The sequence below is a fragment of the Leptopilina boulardi genome, unplaced genomic scaffold (assembly GCF_019393585.1).
Source record: "Leptopilina boulardi isolate dan_hultmark-lab unplaced genomic scaffold, ZJU_Lbou_2.1 LbouV2_341, whole genome shotgun sequence".
NCBI lineage: Eukaryota > Metazoa > Arthropoda > Insecta > Hymenoptera > Figitidae > Leptopilina > Leptopilina boulardi.
Genome location: NW_026137909.1, coordinates 6,041,777 through 6,062,524, shown reverse-complemented (window position 1 = coordinate 6,062,524; position 20,748 = coordinate 6,041,777). Strand labels below are relative to the sequence as shown.

The following is a 20,748-nucleotide window of genomic DNA, read 5'->3' as shown; positions in this document are numbered from 1 at the left end:
TTCATACTCCCGACTTCCACCGGAGGAAGAAGATGGCAGCCGAGGCGTGATTATCGGCGGTCCACTTCCCTAGTAGAACGCGCTCAGTCTGCCACGGTTTTCGCGTCGAGTGAACCTCCGCGGCGGCATGTACTGATAACACATACACATTTATATAATAGAATACATAATTATAGATTCGGATTTTTTGGTATTTTAGAGAAACAGAAAAAAAAAATTGTCTCTCTGTATTGGCCCAATAGCCGGACAGAGAGAGAGCGAGAATAGTCATAACGTATGAGTCTTAAGGTCAGGTAGTTTGCGACGATTATGCGTGAGACGAGAAGAAGTAACGCCATCCTAGTGTTTAACGAGCGTCATGTAATATGGAATTAAACAATGTTGTTAAGACGTAAACATGTTTTGGGTACATTGTGGACTCTTTGTTCTCGTGATCGCTGTACCTGGATTTATTAGCAGCGCCGACAGCACGTCCAAACGAGGTAAGTTCCAATTTCAGATTTATCTCCCTTACAGATTTATTTCATCTTTCTTCACCTATTTTCTTCATTTCCCTTTTTGCCTTCTTTAATGCTTATTTAATCCGGTTTTTGAATCCTATTTTCCTGGACCTTTCAGCAAGTCGATTAGAAAGAGAAAGAGAGAGAGAGAGAGACCCTCCTAAGACGATCTACAACCCCAACCTTACCCAAATCCATTTTACACCCTCATCTCGTATCTAAACTGCACTCCACGCCTCGATAAGTATCCCTTTTTCGGAAAAACACTTGAAATGTCGACACTGACTATATATGTATGTATATTTTCTTCTCATCATTGATATTATAAGTTCCGCTATTTTAGGCATTCGATTTTTTTATGAGGCTAATAAAAAAAAAATGGGGGAGACTTTCATAAAAGCGGAAAAATAAAATTCACATAAACTACTTATATATAAAAAGCGAGTAAAAATCTTCACTTTTGCTGCTTTTAAATTTTTTTTTACATCAGTACATTGTAAAATTCTTTTTACATGTTTTTAGGTTCAAATTGAACTTAGCGTAAAAATAAAAAAAAAAGAAATAGAAATCAGAAGGAAACTGATTATGGTATTATTATTACTATTATTTATTATTATTATTATTATTATTATTAAAATTATTATTATTATTTCTATTACTATTACTATTACTATTACTATTACTATTATTATTATTTTTTTTTTATTATTATATTATTAATATTACTCGTGAAAGTACGTGAACATTTCATTATAGAGAAAACTAAAATTATAATAGTCGAAAAATTAAGGAAAGGAAAAAATAAGAAAAATGGTTAATAATAGCAAAGGTCAGTGAAGTGAAAACATAAAATAAAAATAATGTCCAAGATGCGAGCAAGAAGACAACTTTTTATTACTATACTTAATATGGGGTTATTGTACCCGAAACTTCATCCCTCCATCTTTACACTGATGAACCAAACACTCCCCCCAAGACTTTCCCTAAATTCAATTTTTCTTTTTACGATCATTATTATATTATTATTATTATTATTATTATTATTATTATTATTAATATTATTATTATTATTATTATTATTATTATTATTATTGTTATTATTATTATTATACACCCAGAGAAATGATATATTTTTCTCACAGCCTAATAAATATATTTATTTGATTCAAATAAATTTTTATTTGATTGAAATAAAAAATTTTATTCACGCCAAATAAATATACTAGTAGGCTGTAAGACAAATATACGTTTATTTAACTCAAATATATTATATTTGATTCAATTCAATCATTTCACTAGGTGTAATTATAATAATAATAATAATTATTATTATTAATATTATTATTATTTTCTTTATAATTTGACGAAAGTTTCTTCAAATATTGAGTTTAAAACTTTTTTTCTAACTTTTGTAGTGGCAAGGGTTAAACATATTTGATTTTGAAAGTTTTGATTTTTTTTTTTTTAAACTTTTTAACATTTTAAAATTCAAATGTGAAACATAAAGTTTTCGATAAAGTTGAAAAAAATAGTAAATTTTTTATGTAACTTCACAAACTTGAACTGTAAAAAAAATTTATTTGTATCATTATAAAAAACGACTGTTAACAAATAAATATTTATTTGAATCAAATAAACTACATATATAATAATTTCTGTAATTATAGGGTATATTGTTTCTAAAAAAATATTTTCTTGAATTATTTTTTTTAAATTTGTAATTATTTTTTTTCTACTAAAGTTAAGTTTATAAATTTATATTTTCTTATAAATTTACATTTCTAATAAAAAGTTAAATTTGAAATTACGCATGAAATAGTTTGTTTTTTTTTATTAAAAAACATATTTGGTCTCAGGGTAATTTTTTTTAAAAATATAAATGGATATGTATATTATATAAAACCACAAGTAGCTAAAGTAGCTTCGGACTATGGAAGCAACATAATCCCCACTTGGAAAGATTCTCCGGAAAGTGCCCCCTGGAGGTCCTATCAGAATTCCACCGGAACTTCCAACGTAATTCCGTCGGAATTCCATCGGATTTCCGAAGAATTTCCGATGGGATTCCGACGGAATTCTGATTAATTTTTTCAAAATTTTTAGAGTCCTAATTCCGCCAGAATTCCGTCGGAACTTCGTCGGAATCCCATCGGAAATTCTTTGGAACTCCGATGAAATTCCGTCGGAATTACGTTGGAAGTTCCGGCGGAATTCTTTTTTTATTATAATCTATAAAGAACAAAAAAAAATTTTTATAATAATGAAATAATTTTTTTTAAAAATATTTTAGAATAAACTGTAAAAAAGTGTTTACTTAAAATTTTCAAAAGAAAATTAAGACTTTTGAAAACTTTAGTTTAAAATTTAGAAACGATGACAAATATTGCTGTCATCATTTTAATGGTATAAATAATAATAATAATAATAATAATAATAATAATAATGTAATAATAATAATAAGTTTACATTGAACTGTTATTGGTATTATAATTGGAAATACATATGTTGAAATCAGATTTTTATCGCTTTTATATACATTTGTGAATTGCTCTCATCTACTGCGTATAATATCGTATGACTCAAAAAAGTCATTTACATATATGCGATTATTTGAAAACACCTCGGAAAAGAGCAATTAAATTTAGGTCAATTTAATTTCTATATATATACTTTTTAAAAGTGAATTGGTATTAAAAAACTATTACTACTATTTTTTTATTGTTATTATTTCCAATCTTAAAACTATTATTATTTTTTTGAAGATTCAAGAAAAATTTAGAAATATTACTTTTAACATCAAAGAAAAACCATCATTTAAAATGTTTACACAAATACATTTTACCAAAAAACGTTTTACAAATATAAAATACAAAACAAAAATTCATGAGAGTGAAAAGGACAATGATATCATTCTATCTCTTTTGCACTCACGGTTTCCTGTTTTGCATTTGCACCGTCATGTGAATGCAACTTTACACAAAAAAAAACTACCGCACCCTGTTCTAGTAAAAATTTAGTAATTTTATAGTAAATTTTAATTTTAACAATAAAATCACTAAATTTTTACTAAAACAGGGTGCGATAGTTGAAAATTATGACAAACGGTGAGTGGAAACAGTGGAAAACAAACCCCTTCCGGTTTTGACAATATTTTGAAAAGTCGTGACATTTCTATAATAATTTTATTAGTTCGTGACATATGGTGTATACATTCAATATACCATACGCCATAAACTAATAAAATTATTATAGAAATGTTACGACTTTCCAAAATGTCGTCAAAACCAGAACGACGCAGCATTTATGCAATTGTTAGTAATAAAATTACTTGGAATTTTTGAAAAATTATCAATTTTTCTAAAATAAAAACAAATTGAATAAAAATTATCCTAATAATAATAAATTAGGTCAAAAATATTCATTTATAATATGATGTGAAAAAAATCACAAACTTCAAAATTAAATTCTAATAAACCAATTTTCGTGTGCAAAATTTTAATTAGAAGGTTTTGAAATTCGAGCAGATAATACAATTACATCAAATTAAAACTTTAGGAAGCAGTCATGCGCCCTCACGTACCTTTTGTGTGCGAATCATGTCTAAATGACTAACCTAACCTTACTTTGATTGTCACTCTCTGTCAAAGTCCTTCGCGCTTTGTGCGAAATTGCGAATTGCCGGAAACACTTCGAGGATTTCACGTGCAAGTGACGATGGGGTCAGTTCGCTGACAAAGAGAGATGTATATAGTGCGTAACGGGAATATTTCTTCCTTTGTCTAGGCCGATATGACTCGTGCAGTTTATTTTCATATCACAAAAAATATAAAGCGTCTTCGATGATTTATCACTAATACTTATTTTTAATAAACTTTACTTTAAATGACGCCAAAGTTTAGGCAAATCTTGCTCGGATGATCGCTGAGGCACAAACATGGCGCTTTTAGATACCTGACGTCATGGTGTAAAGCCAATCATTTATTCTTCCGTCTGAAAATAACGTCCATGTTTGCCCTAGGGTTTAGGAAAATCTTCCTAGATGATTTAAGACTAATAATGATTTTATTACACTTTTCTTCATTGAAATTTAATCTAACCAAAATTTGGGCAATGCTTTCTTGAAGATTTAAGATTAATAATGATTTTATTAAACTTTTCTTCAAGTTGGTAATAACCAAACGAAGATTTAGGCAACGCTATCTTGATTTAACACTAATAATAATTTTATTAAACTTTTAATTAAGTTAAGCTCATCTAACCTAGTGATAATGACCACATGAAGGTTTAGGCATAGCTTCCTCAATAATTTAAATCATGATTTTATTAAACTTTAATGAATTTACCTAAGTCACTTGGTCGCAGGATGACCAACGTCTTTACGTTACCAATCACCAAATCGAGAATATAAATAGTTACAAAACTATTCAATCTTCGCCACGTGTCGATAATCGCGACTCTGCTGAACGATGAGTAAAGTTCAAAGTGGCGATCGATCAGAAAAATCGATACTCGGCTGTCGAGGCATGGAGTGTAATTGCGCAGTGAGACGCTATCATCACACACATGACTTCGGCAACATGGCCGCTCTCATCTATTTTTTGACAAATGACAAACATTTTCGTAAGGTCGCAAATCGTCTTTCTGATATTCTTGAATAATTAGAACTCACATCCGATTATTTGTGACAGGAATCACTTCCCACGATTACTTAGAATGACGTACTTGTTAGCATTGACCGAATTTCTCCGGCATTGATCTGGCGAAAGCATCATCAGCTACTCACGTAGTGTTCATGAAATTGATAACTATAATTTTTAATGATCCTGGTCTTGCAATCCATTAGGTTAGTAAATTACAAAAAGAATTTTAAAAAATCAGTTTCATGGCTATTCCCGTTCTAGTGGTTTCGAATTAAATTCTTGCAATGCGACAAAATCCAATAGATTCAAATAAGATTTCTATCACAAAAAAAAGTATATTTTTAATTTATTTGCCTTTGATGATACAAAATTGTCATGCAACTCTAAACTCATGACGTTTAGCTGAAGAAATTTTAACCTCCTTATTAGGAGCTCTCGACACGAAATTCCAAGAAGTAGTGCTACATTGTTCCCGACCTAGTGCGGGATCTAAAGCACTTGACCAAGCGTTTAACGTGGTCCACTTTCTCCGCAACGAAGCGCAGTCGCTGTTGTATTTTTCTTCATTGGATTAAATTAAAAGTCGCACACGAGTGGAACACCAAAAAGAAAAAAAAAGTATTAACTATGACAAACAAAGCCAAAAGTTTGCTTCTAAAAGGAGGAAAAAGAGTCTCGTGTTACAATCACAACTAACTCCCGAAGGGTTGACGACAAAACTCCAAGTGCGTTACCTATATATATATATATATATATATATATTTTATGCTTGACCATACACGTATATGCGTGTGTGAGACACCCCTCGAAACTCAACGCGCCCGAGGGGTGATGTTTGTCTTGTATATAACATTCAATTCAAAATTCACTCGCCTTTGCTGGCATGTCCTGCCAATCATAAAGCAATTCAGACCTTGTTACACGTATTCCGGATGTACTTAATAAAAGATGGCAGACTTGTAAATTTTCTCTTGTAAATTTTCTCCTATATATATATATACAATCTACATGAGAAATTCTTATTTTCAAAATGAAATCGACTTATTGCAAATTTTTCACTTCAATATATAACAATATTTACTATACAAGTCTAATTTATGTTTGAATATTTGAAATTTCTAGCAATCGTGAGTGTGTATAGGGCTTAATGTATGTAGCTCCAAGTCAGTGTTGCCAGGTTGGTTTCCACTGTCCCCACTCGTCAAAATCCCCACCTACAATTGGTCATAATTTTCGTCAACTACCGCACCCTGCTCTAGTAAAAATTTAGTAACTTTATAGTTTCTTTTACTTTCAACAATAAAGTCACTAAATTTTTCACTAGAGCCGGAATTTTTAATTTTTCTTTTATCAGAATTTAGTAAAATTTGTTTTAAACTTAATATTATCAAATATTTTTAAAAACTCCAATTGACAAAAATTATTTGACGAATAAACTGTACTAAACAGCAGTGCAGGGCTCGGCACGTAGAAGAGCATTCTTTCTTATAGAACTGCGTGACTAAAGAAAAAAAGATACTAAATTTCCTACTAAAATATTTCTCCCACTAAAAATGTCACTGAAGGATCAAAATCATAATGCCAACGCAGAATAGAAACGTAACCGGAATCGTAACGGCAAACGCAACCGGAATAATGAGTTAGAAAAGGATAAACAAAATATGTCTATCCTTCTCTCAGACCTTTACTTAGTGGGAAAACCACTAAGTTGGCAACACTGCTCCAAGTAACCTCATCTCCAGATTGCATACTCTATGGCGATATACAAAACTATGGTCATAGCTGTAATTTAATCCTTCTTATTAAATTTACATCCATGTAATAAAAAAAAAACAAATTCCATTATATTATAAACATTTCCCTGTTTATTATTTAATTATATTTTGAATTATCAAAATTGAATAATAATCGATGCGAAAAACATTTAAATATCTCGTAAATTAATACAAAGCAAAAATGGCGACTGTAATCCCAAAATGTAATTATTCCAAGGGTTAATTATAACATTTTTGTTACATAGAAAATTGATTTATGCAAAAAAATTTCAATTTTATTTCACTTATATTTAAAATATTATAAATTATATAGTATTATATTTATAGTATTTATACAATAGAAATAAAATAAAAATTCACCAACAAATTTTAAGGAGATTATACTGAGATATATATATATATGAGAATATTTTCACAACTGATAAATATTTTTCGAGGCTAAAAACAAACAGAAAAACTAAATCTGTGCACAAATTTAAAAAAAAAGTCAAAGAATTATAAAATATGAATCTTAAATAAAGGGGATTTAAATATTTTATAAGGATTTACCAAAAAGAACTGAAATAATAGATTTGAACAGATATTGGAATGTGTATACCACTTCCGTTGTGGCTTACGCGGTTGTTACCAATTCGTCGTCGTGAACAATTTTTCAAATCCTTTTTTTTTCGTTTTTGATCGTAAAATATAAAAGAGGCTTTTGTGAGATGGAAAAAAAATATTTCAATTTTTTAAAATGCATTAAATATACCCAATTTTTATCATTCGTTTCATTTTTTTTCTTGTCTATTATATTTTTCGTTCATTTATTTTTGTTTTGAAACACAAAATTCGCGAGACAAATATGTCACCATATATATATATATATGTGTGTTTAAAAATAGAAATCTTATACAATTAACTTTTGATATTGAAGCTTGCTTTTTTTTTATTATTTGAAAATTGCATTTTCTCCTATACAAAATTTAATTGGATTTCGCGCGTGTTCTATTTTCAAAACTCTATTGTTCTCATCTTTGCTTACTGTATAGTAGTCGGAGTTTGTAATTTGAGAATTTCAGTTATTTGACGCCATATAGAAAATGCGATTGACTTTTGTTACACTCACTCAGTTACAGGTATAGTGTAGATATATATATTATATATTTGTCGAATGCATAATTCAAAAATCAATATTTTCATATAACACAAACTTTTATATTATTATATGTGAGTAAAAAAAAAAGTCTTTTATTCACTCAGAGTTATCAATTTTCAAAATTTTATGTTTGTATGGACATATTGTAACGATTAATTTCAACTCGAAAGGAAAATTTAAATTTTTACATTTAATAATATTTTGAGACTAATGATTTTATTTGATTTTATTAATAATTAACTTTAAATATTTGCAGCGTTAAAAATTAAGAGATTAAAATTAATTAAGAATATTAATATTAAACTAACAAAATTAAACGCGCGCGAAATTAGGGATGTAATTGTTTATTATAAAGAAATTAAAATTAATATTATCAATAATATTTTTAATTTATTATAATATTATTACATTGTTAATAATAATAATAATGAAAATTATATTTTTATATAATTAATATTTAATAGAATTGAGACGAAGCTGAAGTACGCAACATTTATCAATAAAAACATTTTTTTAAAAAAGTTAAATATTACGTCTAAATTACATATATTTAACATAGGCGGAATAGTTATTTGAAGAATGCTTTAATATGTAATTTAGGCTTAATATACAACTTTTTAAAAAAATTTCTTGGTAAACGTTGTGTACTTCAGCTTCTTCAATTAAATTCTATTTAAATATTTAACATAATCAATTTTTTTTAAATTTAATTTAATTTTTTTTCTGAATCATCTTCTTTTTCTTCATTTTTATTTATTTTTTTAACTCTCTCAATTCCCTTGCGCAAATATTCATTGTCCACATTTTTTTCCAGTTTTTTAATGTCGCTGACATCGTTGATCGAAATATAAGGAGGATCTGTAGAAAAACAACTTTATTTTTAATCAAAATTTTACATATTTAAATAAATAAATTCAATTATTTTTTTATAAATCCATAATTTTTCAAACATTGATATCGAGGAAATTATTTTATCAACGATTCTAAAAAATTTAATTTTTAAAAACTTTAAGAAAATAAATTTTTTTTATAATAATTTTTATTTATTAAGTTTTATTACATTAAAGGTAGAAAAAATGATTTTATCTTAATAATTAATTATTTATTATTATTATTTGTAACCATCAAGTTTACAGTGTAAGTAATTTGTAATAGTTGAAAAATATTCTCTTTCTATATAAGAGAATGAAACCTCAACTCATGAGTGAATCGAATCACGTTCGGGGTGAAAATTAAAAAGTAGAATCTTGTAAAAGTTTTTAGAATAATTTAGCAATTCGTATTTAAGCGTTTGAACTTCATTAATGAGAGATTTAAAAAAGTAAAGTAAAAGATTGTCCCCATTTTCTTTATTAAATTTTTGTGAGAGTTTTCTATAGATAATGTCTCTTGTTCTCCAACTCAGATAAAACATCCTTCACATATATATAGCTAAGGGGTCATCAATGGGTGATTTCAGTTTTCCGGAAAATGATTTTGAAAAAAAAAACTTTACCAAAACTTTAACTACAAATTAGATTTTTTTAATCCACTAATCTCACAAAAAGTTTAAGCTACTTTGATTCATTATTATCCAGAGAAATTGAAACAAAAATTGTTTATAACAAACAATTTCCTGTAAATTCTGCGTTGCCATATTTTATTTTAAATATAAAAAAAGATATACCAAATTTTGTTCAACAACAATTTTGCACTGAAATAATTTAAAAAAAAAATGTTTTAAAAAGTTGACAATATGATCCGAATGTGAATTTGCGACATTAAATTATTATATATCCTCCGCACGTAAATAACCACACTATTGCGCACAGTATATAAAATATCTATTAAGCGAAAGTCGTAAAGACTTTATGAACCATAAAACAGTTTAAACGATGATATAATTATTAAGAGTAACATTTGCCTGACTGAAAAGTATTTTGCATGAGAACTAATAGGTAACAGTGTATTTTTAAATTGATATCATATTTTTCGTTTCCTTCAATTTTTGAAAAAAGTACGTTTCTAGAATCCAGTTATAAATTTCATCTTTAGACCAAACTAATATTTGAAAACCAAAAAATTTTTTAAATATAAATTTACAAAAAATTTTAAATTTTTAAATAAAAAATTTTTCTAATATTTTATTTGAAAAAAATAAATATATATCTAGCTCTGAGATATTGGGATTTATAAATGAAAATTGTATTTGTAAAAAAAAAGTCTCTCATCTCTTTATTGCTTCGTCACACTGGTATTGATTCCAATTAAACGCTCGTGTTTACACGAAGCTAACAAGGACATGAAAATTAAAATCATTGAATAACGAATATAGGGGAAAAAAAAAATACAAAAATGTATATGGCTATTTTTGTGCGTTGTGTTTGACTTTGTATATAGTATAAGGAAAAATCCTTCCGACGTTAATCTCGGAACCCGTAGCGGCCAATTACAGAAACGAGAAATTGTGGCCCAATTGTGCCATGCTTATTTGCTGCTAACAAGCCTCGTAATATGACGAGTGGGTAGTCTACTTCCGGGTTTCTCTTTTTCTCTCTTGATATAAAGAAACGAGATAAAAAAAAAAAAAAAAAAAAAAAAGTATTGGCTGTGTTGTTTCAACAAATAAAATTCATCCCGTATCCCTTTTCACAGAAGCCGAAGCCTCCTTCTGCTTCAAGTGGGATTTACTCAAAGTCTCGAACCAGAGAAGCTTCCACACGCAGTAGCAGATTATTGAACGGTCGCGCCGTTCGTTCTCCGCAGAGAGGTTTATTTTATCATTTCGTCCTTTCTCGCTTTACCCCCTCGGCCTCTTTTTCTCATCTTCCCCTTTATCGACATTACACACGTTTTTTTTTCCTTCTTCTATACTTTCCTTTATACTTTTTCATTTTCTTTTACTAAATGTTCTCTCTTTTTTGCTACTCTGTTTCTCTCTCTCTCTTCCTCTTTCTCTTTGCTAAAACAGCATCTCTGTCTCAAAGGCATTTCTGGGACAAGAAGCCAACTCAATTAACCCGACACGCCTACAGAACGGAAATTGCAGAGGAAGGAAATGCTCGACGGTCCGCAACAGGCAACCAATATTCGGCACACGCCATGCTTAGCGACTTATTGCGATTAACGAGCCACTCTACCGGTCACGCGAATTATATAAATTCTAAATTTACAAGACTGAAGGTCATGTTTGGCTTTTTTTATTTCTGCATATCAATGAGAGACTTTTCTAAAGTAGAAATATTCTTCTATTATATTAAGTTAACAAATTTCCAAAAGCGACACAGACACCGTCCTTGGAAAATCTATTTTCACTTATTTTCAAATAAATCAAAATACTTTGCCATATGCTTTTAGAAAATCTTACATACTTTTTTTTGTAACATGTTTTTTCAATTTTAACCCAAAAAAGGGTTATTTTGCAATTTTTTAAGAATTTTTTGATTTTTTCAAATTTTATTATTATTTTTTATTATTTATTGTTGTTTTTTCAATTTTTAGTTAGTAACCTATAATATTGTGTCTAATTTTAAGTGTCATTAAAAACGAATGTTTTTAACTTAATAATTTTAACATTTCTTAATTTAAAACGAAACATCTTCTATTATATTAAGTTAACAAATTTCCAAAAGCGACACCGTGACCTCGACACCGTCCTTTGAAAATCTATTTTCACTTATTTTCAAATAAATCAAAATACTTTGCCATATGCTTTTAGAAAATCTTACATACTTTTTTTTGTAACATTTTTTTTCAATTTTAACCCGAAAAAGGGTTATTTTGCATTTTCATCCCAAAAAAAGGGTTATTTTGCAATTTTATGCAAATTTTTACAAATTTTTGGATATATAACCTTTAAAATCTCTTTATAAAGGTTTACTCTGGATAATAAAAATAAATACCGATATTTTAAAAGGTTTTTCGATTTATTATGAACATTTTTCTCAAAAATTTGCAAAATCTCCATGTGTTTGTGGGGCAATTTACAGCAATATATTATAATATAATATATTATAATATAATATATTATAATATAATATATTATAATATAATTAATATTGTTGTTATAATTATAATAAATTAAAACATTTAATTTTTAACAATTGTCATTTCATCTTTCAATAATAATGATCAAAATTAAGATAAATTTTATACAATTTTAATAATATATTAATTTAATACATAAATTATATATATAATATACATAAACTACAATAAGTAAACAACAATAAGTACAACTGTAACCGAGGGAGCGTTAGCGAGCGAGGAATACATCGCTAGTTTTAATTAAACATTTGTCGCACCTATTTCATTAGTTAGTAATTTACTAACCTAACGGATTACAAGACCAGGATCATTAAAAATTATAGTTATCAATTTCATGAACACTACGTGAGTAGCTGATGATGCTTTCGCCAGATCAATGCCGGAGAAATTCGGTCAATGCTAACAAGTACGTCATTCTAAGTAATCGTGGGAAGTGATTCCTCTCACAAATAATCGGATGTGAGTTCTAATTATTCAAGAATATCAGAAAGACGATTCGCGACCTTAGGAAAATGTTTGTCATTTGTCAAAAAATAGATGAGAGCGGCCATGTTGCCGAAGTCATGTGTGTGATGATAGCGTCTCACTGCGCAATTACACTCCATGCCTCGACAGCCGAGTATCGATTTTTCTGATCGATCGCCACTTTGAACTTTACTCATCGTTCAGCAGAGTCGCGATTATCGACACGTGGCGAAGATTGAATAGTTTTGTAACTATTTATATTCTCGATTTGGTGATTGGTAACGTAAAGACGTTGGTCATCCTGCGACCAAGTGACTTAGGTAAATTCATTAAAGTTTAGTAAAATCATGATTAGCTTTAAATTATCGAGGAAGCTATGCCTAAACCTTCGTGTGGTCATTATCACTAGGTTAGATGAGCTTCACTTAATTAAAAGTTTAATAAAATCATTATTAGTGTTAAATCAAGATAGCGTTGCCTAAATCTTCGTTTGGTTATTACCAACTTGAAGAAAAGTTTAATAAAATCATTATTAATCTTAAATCTTCAAGAAAGCATTGCCCAAATTTTGGTTAGATTAAAATTCGATGAAGAAAAGTGTAATAAAATCATTATTCGTCTTAAATCATCTAGGAACACAGAAAAAACTTAGTCTCATTTTGATATGCAGCAAAAATGAGTCAATGCTAAACGACATAGACAGTGGCGCCACCAACCTGACTCATTTTTGCTGCATATCAAAATGAGTAGCATACGTTATCATTTTGAGTTCAGGTTTTTTCTGTGAAGATTTTCCTAAACCTTGGCATCATCTAAATTCATTAAAATAAGGTTTAATAAAATCATTAATAGTGTTAAATCATCAAGAATACTTTGCCTAAATCTTGGCATCATCTAAATTCTTTAAAGTAAATTTAAAAAAAAAATCATTATTAGTGTAAAATCATCCAGCAGGATTTGCCTAAACTTTCACATCATTTAATTTCATTAAAGGAAAGTTTAATAAAATGATTAATTAATAATTATTAATTAATATATTTCTCGGACGTTAAACTATTTAAATAAAATGATTATTAGTGTTAAATCATCAAGGAAGCATTGCTCTTTCGGCTTAATCAAAGTTTGATGAAGTAAAGTTTTTTTAAAATCATTATTAGTGTTAAATTATCCAGAAATATTTTCCTAAACCCTAGGGCAAACGTGTACGCCATTTTCAGATGGAAGAATAAATGATGGGACGTCAGGTATCTAAAAGCGCTATGTTTGTGCCTGAGGGATAAAAAAAATTATTATTAGCGTTAAATCATCCGCAGCAGGATTCGTATAAACTTTGGCGTCATTTAAATTCATTATGATTCATTATAATTAATATAAGTCAAATAAATTCCTACCTTTCTATAATTTTCGATTAACATTATAAATGAAAATTCCGAGGGGGAAATAACTTTTGAAATAAGGTGTATACTTGTGTTGAATTATCCTGAATTATCTTGAATTACATGAATTATTTGAAGTATTGTGAATTATCATGAATTACCTTGATTTACTTTGAATTACTTTAAATTATCTTGAATTACAATTAATTATCTTAAAGTATATGAATTATCCTTCATCTGAAATATCGTGAATTATAATGAATTACTTTGAATTATCTTGAATTGACTTGAAGTATATGAATTATTCTGAATTATCTGAAGTATCGGGAAATGAACATGAATTACCTTGAATTACTTTGAATTATCTTGAAGTATATGAATTATTCTGAATTATCTGAAGTATCGGGAAATGAACATGAATTACCTTGAATTACTTTGAATTATCTTGAAGTATATAAATTATTCTGAATTATCTGAAGTATCGGGAAATGAACATGAATTACCTTGAATTACTTTGAATTATTATGAATTATCTTGAAGTATATGAATTATCTTGAATTATCTGAAGTATCGTGAATTATCATGAATTATTTTGAAGTATAAAGCAGGTGTACACCAAATTTTTTACTTGTTTCCCTCTCGGCAAATTTCTTAAAATTATAAATTAATAATTTTAAAAATTAAAAATCTTTATTTTATATTAAATTGCTAAAAATAATTTAACAATCAATAAAAATATCCGTTACGATTGTTATACAAATTGTTACAATTAAAAAAATGTATTGAGTTTAAAAAAATAGTTTAAAGTTAGTTAAATTTTAGTTAACGTAAATTAATTCCTAATAAATATAATAAAAAAAAATGCTTGTAACAATGCAATGGGAATATTTTCTGATTTATAAAAAATTAAAACACGTATTTATATAAAAAAAAATATTTTTTCTCCTTAATTTTTTTTAAGATAGTAAATCGATAATCTTACCGTTGTGAAAAATTCAAATAAGTACAGAAAAAGGATTATATAGGATCGTACATTAAGATTACATAGAAGAGATTAAATTTAGTATTTGCATTTCAATTTGATAATTTTAAAATCAATATATCGATAAAGGTATATATAGACATACTATTATACAGCAAATATAGAATTGATCGTATTTTATTACTAAAATCTCTTTTTTCCGACAAAAATAATGTCCGAGAAAATTTTAATTTGCAATAAAAAATTATTAAAAAATAGGAATAATTATATATATAAACAGAATTTTTATATATTAAATTAAAAATTTCGATTTCTATAATAATTTTTAAAAAAAACGAAACTTTTCAATGTGGTAAAACTGCAACACAGTTTCTCTAAACTGAGTGGCAGATGCGTGATATAAGTAGAGGAATAGAGTTTTAGTCAGACAGATACAAACTATGCTTGTGAGGATGGGAGAGAAATTAAGTAGTTGAAACCAGCTTTAGTCGGACCATACGCAGATAGCAAACGGAAAAGTATATAAATGAGAGAGAGATAGAGAGAGCTAAAGTGGCGAGGGTCGAGGGAAATGTGTTGAAGTAGAAAATGTAGTGAATTTGAGAAAATTTAGGGTGAATGTTAGATAACACGCAAAGCTTAAAGTTGTTCTCTGTATATGTATATACAAGATTTTAGGATATTAATGGTTTCTATGACTATATATAGGGGTCCATTGTATTAGCAAATTCATTATATGTATTTTCTATTCATCCTCTATATTCTTGATATTCTCACTTCCCTTTTTCCTGCATTTCATTAAATTAATTCCAGAGACAAATTTAGTTAAGCTCGTCCAAATACATTTTCTCTTTCATCTCACTTTTGAAAAATGATTCTCGTAATGTAATCTTATTTATAAATAAAAAAAAAAAGAAATAAAAGAAAAAATATGACAACTGTAAAGAAAATATGTTAATATCATTGAAATAACTTTTTTTATAAAGTTCTTTATATATATATATAATATAAAGTTGTAAAATTAGAGAAATAATTTGCTATCCCACAAAAAAAGAGTGTGGAAAAGTTTATGACGAAACATGGAATTTTCACTGGTAAGAGTTCGCCTCGAGCGTAGACGACTTCCATTACTGGATTTTATGTTTACACCTGCCCGTTTTCTCAAAAGAGGGTCGTTTCTTTATTCCCTCTATATTTATATATATATTTTTCACGATAAAATCTAAAATTCGAGTCGAAAATAGTGTAGTTGTTAAGCATTGCCGTTATAATATATATCACACTATACTAATTGTCACTGTAATTAAGTATTTAAACACTTGTAAATTCTAATTAGTGTTAATAGGCAATTATTTAGAATTATCTCTAGATTAGTCTCGTTTAAATAGTCGTTTTCATATATATATATATATATATATATATATAAAACCATTAAATTGTAATATGCAATTTGTTTTCTATTCGTTGTATAGATAAAGATCGTGGCATTATTATATAAAATTAAAAGTGTTTTTACATTTGAATTATTGCAATAAAAAAAAAAGAACAAAACTTCCCATTCCTTTTTTATAAATAAAATTTTTTTTTCGTTACATTTTGTAACAAATTAATAGCGTAATTTAAATTTAAACATTTATTCATGAAAATTTAAATTGTAATTTGTTAGTTCGTTGATTGTATATTCATATTTTGTAAATACCTGCATAATATTTGCATATATTTTTTTCAATTAAATTGACGTTCTTTGTAAAAAAAAAATGCTTATATTATTATTATTATGTAAATTTTTAACGGAATAAATTTACAAATAAATATATTTATGAACAAATAAATATTTATAAATAAATATTTATAATTTAATTACAGTTTAATTAAATTAAAGTAAGTATTAAGTTTACAGAATAGGAAAAAATATAAAATAATTACATATAAAAGTTACCGTTAAAAATAAAAAAAAATCAAAATCATTTCACGATTGAACACGTAAATGTTGCACGTAGACAAAAATTCACACAATACCGATTTATCACACCTAGATATAAGTTATATACAACACCCACATTGATAGAAGTTTGGTACAAGTTTTTCTTTTTTTTTTTTGTAAAAAAAAAGTGAGCACATACAATGTATGTGCTTTTTCTTGAGAAAATAAAAATTCTGTAGTCGTATAAGGCGGCGTGTACGTTGGGAGCATATAAAGTAGACATAAAGTTGGGTTGTTAAATTTTTAAAACGTAGTTAGGTGGAGCCTAGTTTCGTGACCTTTACCTGATCAGGAATAACCCATTCGTAGAGAGATAAATTCAAAATGGAATACAGAAAGAGTGAGGTTGAAGTGTATGTATGTTAGATTACTGTCGAAGGCTCGTTTAGTATTCGATTCTCGTTGCTTCACCGCAAAGTTGCAGCCAGCTTTCGTCCGGATGATATATAAACGTGCTCCTCTCCTTGTCTCTCGCATATAAGAACCCGCGAGATTGAAATGGCAATGTGCCAGTTCTAATTTATTGGCCTCGTACTTTTTAATGCAAGAACGTTTGACCGGCTTTCTTTCTATGTGCCCTCGTAATCGGACGAGGGGTTTCAAAAAAAAGGAGAGGAAAAAAAAATAAAACGAAAAAAAAAAAAAACAACTCGATGGGTATCAGAAGTTGTGCGCACGACTCTGCTATTTTCCTTTTTTCCACTCGAATACATTCTTCTCCTCCATTTCATGACGAATTCCCTTGATATCTCTATTCTTTTCCTCATAAAAAATTTACCAGTGTGCGCAATTTTTGCTGTACTTGAAATAATAAAACCTTATCTATTCTGGGTTCATCACAGATGTCTATATGAATTCAGGTAACGGACATTTCACAATAATCATACAATATCTCGTCTAATCATAATCTATAATAGGCTTGGTATTAATTCATTATGTCCGCAAATAGACCACCCGCTAGGATAGTTAACGGTGGAGAGAAGGAACGTATTGGTTGATTAAGGTGTGTCTCGCCTAATGCCACGTAATAATCTCAAAGTTAGATAAATTCGTTATTCTGCTGTTTTTTGTTATTTGATTTCGTAAATTCAGGATTTTCTTACAATCTGCGAATTTATGTTCGATTTGTCATTGGTTTGGCAAATACTATTGTGTGACAGAAACCCTTTTTGCGAAGCTTACTCAAAATGTCAGCATATATGTTCTTTATCGTTAGGTTCATGTTCTTCTGAACGTTTAAAGACTTCTACTAAAACTGCTCCTTCAACAATCCGATATATGATTTTTTGTAAAATTAAAATCAAAAATTAAATTAGTCATTACATAACCATAAAACAAATTTTTTTAAGGGGTTACATCACTGTATATACAGAAAAAAAGGTGGGTAAAAAGTTGTAAAGATAGAGGATAAAAGTCGTTAAGATACAGTGTAAAGGATAAATTTGTGATGAATAAAAATGTTACTAAAATATTACTAGAAAAATGGATGTCATATTTGAGTACACTGTCTAATTTTAATAAAAATATTAGTAATTTTAGACTTAACTTATTAAATTTACAAATTTTATATAAATAACTAATTGCATGTGGAAATATTTTTGACTATAATTATTGTCTATTAATAAAAATATCTTTGAGTAATACAACTGACAGCTGACGACAGTGCGTAAACAATCAGAACTCGGAAATTACAACTCAACGTCTGTATTGTTGCACGAAAGCAGAGTTGGGTAGTAACTGAATTTTTTGTGCATATCAGGCTGTGTCAGTTCATCGAGATATTTCGAGTTCAAGATATGACGTCAGAGGCCTGGAGGGACAACAAACAGACGACACAATGTTATTCTTACGGGGAAGAAAATTTGTTTCCACTTTCATCAATTTTATTCATACTTTAAACACGGAAAACGCTTGTTGATATATAATAAAATTAAAATGTGTGTTGATAATTAATTTTGTTATATATTTAATTCATTTGCATTGATGGATTCTCTGAATTCGTGATAAAATATAAATATTGAGGTTAGAAAAGTTTGTTTACTAATCACATTTTACATTTTAACATTATTAAACAATATCCAGTATGCATGTTATTAAAAAAAATATAAAATATATATTTTAAGTGGGAATTACCGCAGCAGTAAAAGATTTCAAGTTAGTAAACAAACACCCCTAACCTCAAAATTTATATTTTATCACGAATTCAGAGAATCTATAAATGCAATTGAATCAAATATATAACAAAATTAATTATCAACACACATTTTAATTTTATTATATGTCAACAAGCGTTTTCCGTGTTTAAAGTATGAATAAAATTGATGAAAGTGGAAACAAATTTTCTTCCCCTTAAGGGTACGGTCACACTATCTCATGCATGCACTGTGCATACATGTTGAAACATTTGGCCGGTCACACTTCAACGAAATCTAGTGAATACTTTCTAGTTACAATCGAAATTTTTGGAAAATTACTGGAAAGTTCCTAAACATTCACTAGATTTCGTTGAAGTGTGACCGTACCCTAAGAATAACATTGTGTCGTCTGTTTGTTGTCCCTCCAGGCCTCTGACGTCATATCTTGAACTCGAAATATCTCGATGAACTGATACAGCCTAATATGCACAAAAAATTCAGTTACTACCCAACTCTGCTTTCTTGCAACAATACAGACGTTGGGTTGTAATTTCCCAATTCTGATTATTTACGCACTGTCGTCAGCTGTCAGTTGTATTAGTCAAAGATATTTTTATTAATAGACAATAATTATAGGCAAAATATTTCCACATGCAATTACTTATTTATAAAAAATTTGTGGCTTTAATAAGTTAAGTGTAAAATTACTAATATTTTTATTAAAATTAGACAGTTTACTTAAATATGACATCCATTTTTCTAGTAATATTTTAGTAACATTTTTATCTATCACTAATTTATCCTTTACCCTGTATCCTAACGACTTTTATCCTCTATCTTTACAACTTTTTACCCACCTTTTTTTCTGTGATAGGAGGAACGTTTTTTTTGATATTTTTTGTCGTGGAAGATAATTAAATTAAAGGATATTGTTAGGCATATTTTTATGTTTGTAAAAATATTTTTTTTTTTAAAAAAAAAGTTACAAAATGTCGGAGTTACGCGGCCGTTCTTCGAAAATGGTTTTTATTGGAGGGGCTCCATTGCGCGCAGCACACAAGTGACATGAAAAAATAATATTTGTGACGCGATCTGAAGAAAAGGACCTTAGAAGCAAATGAATTATAGGTTATGTTTACGACAGTTTTACTTGAAATAAAAATTTATTTTTGTTTTTTTTAAATTGAAATCAGTTTTTATTGAATATTTTGGATGTATCGCTAACCTACCAAATTGAAAGGCTGTCGGGAAACTCGGTACATATTCATTTTGCATAGTGGGGACTCCTTATACTACTTCGTGGTAATGAAGACCTAAATATCATTAGTTTGCATTACGAGTTGAACGTTTTTGGGTATTTTTACTTTAAAATTTAAAAACGTAACCTATAATTTTTTTGCTTCTAAGGTCCCTTTCTTCAGATCGCGTCACATTTGTTACTAAAAATTTTTTACCATTACTCTGCTATTCTAGGACCATATAGTTGACATTCTAATGACATCTTTTAGTGAATTAGAAAAGTTCGAAATTTAATTCAAAAGTATTATGTAGACCCGAAAAGGAAGGTAATTTTTTAAGCCAAAAACAGATTTTCGATTTTTTGAAAATTCTACAGTGATGTAACTCCTTAATTTAAAAATGATCTCAAGGGAAAATATGATTAAAATAGCCGAAAATAGATTGAAATAGAAATTTACAATTTGTCTGGGTTGTTGAAGGGTAAATTT

At 28.2% G+C, this 20,748-nt stretch overlaps 1 protein-coding gene across 12 annotated transcripts in view; it reads left to right on the top strand.

Moving 5' to 3' along the window:
* The window catches only part of LOC127285826 (disintegrin and metalloproteinase domain-containing protein 11), a 173,284-nt gene continuing 152,536 nt past the window's right edge, over window positions 1-20,748 (top strand). For all 12 annotated transcript variants that reach the window (XM_051312025.1, XM_051312026.1, XM_051312017.1 and 9 more), the window contains exon 1: window positions 1-482. In XM_051312025.1, the coding sequence (XP_051167982.1) occupies window positions 398-482 (85 nt within the window). In that variant the 5' untranslated portion in view covers window positions 1-397. The remainder of the gene's footprint in view (window positions 483-20,748) is intronic.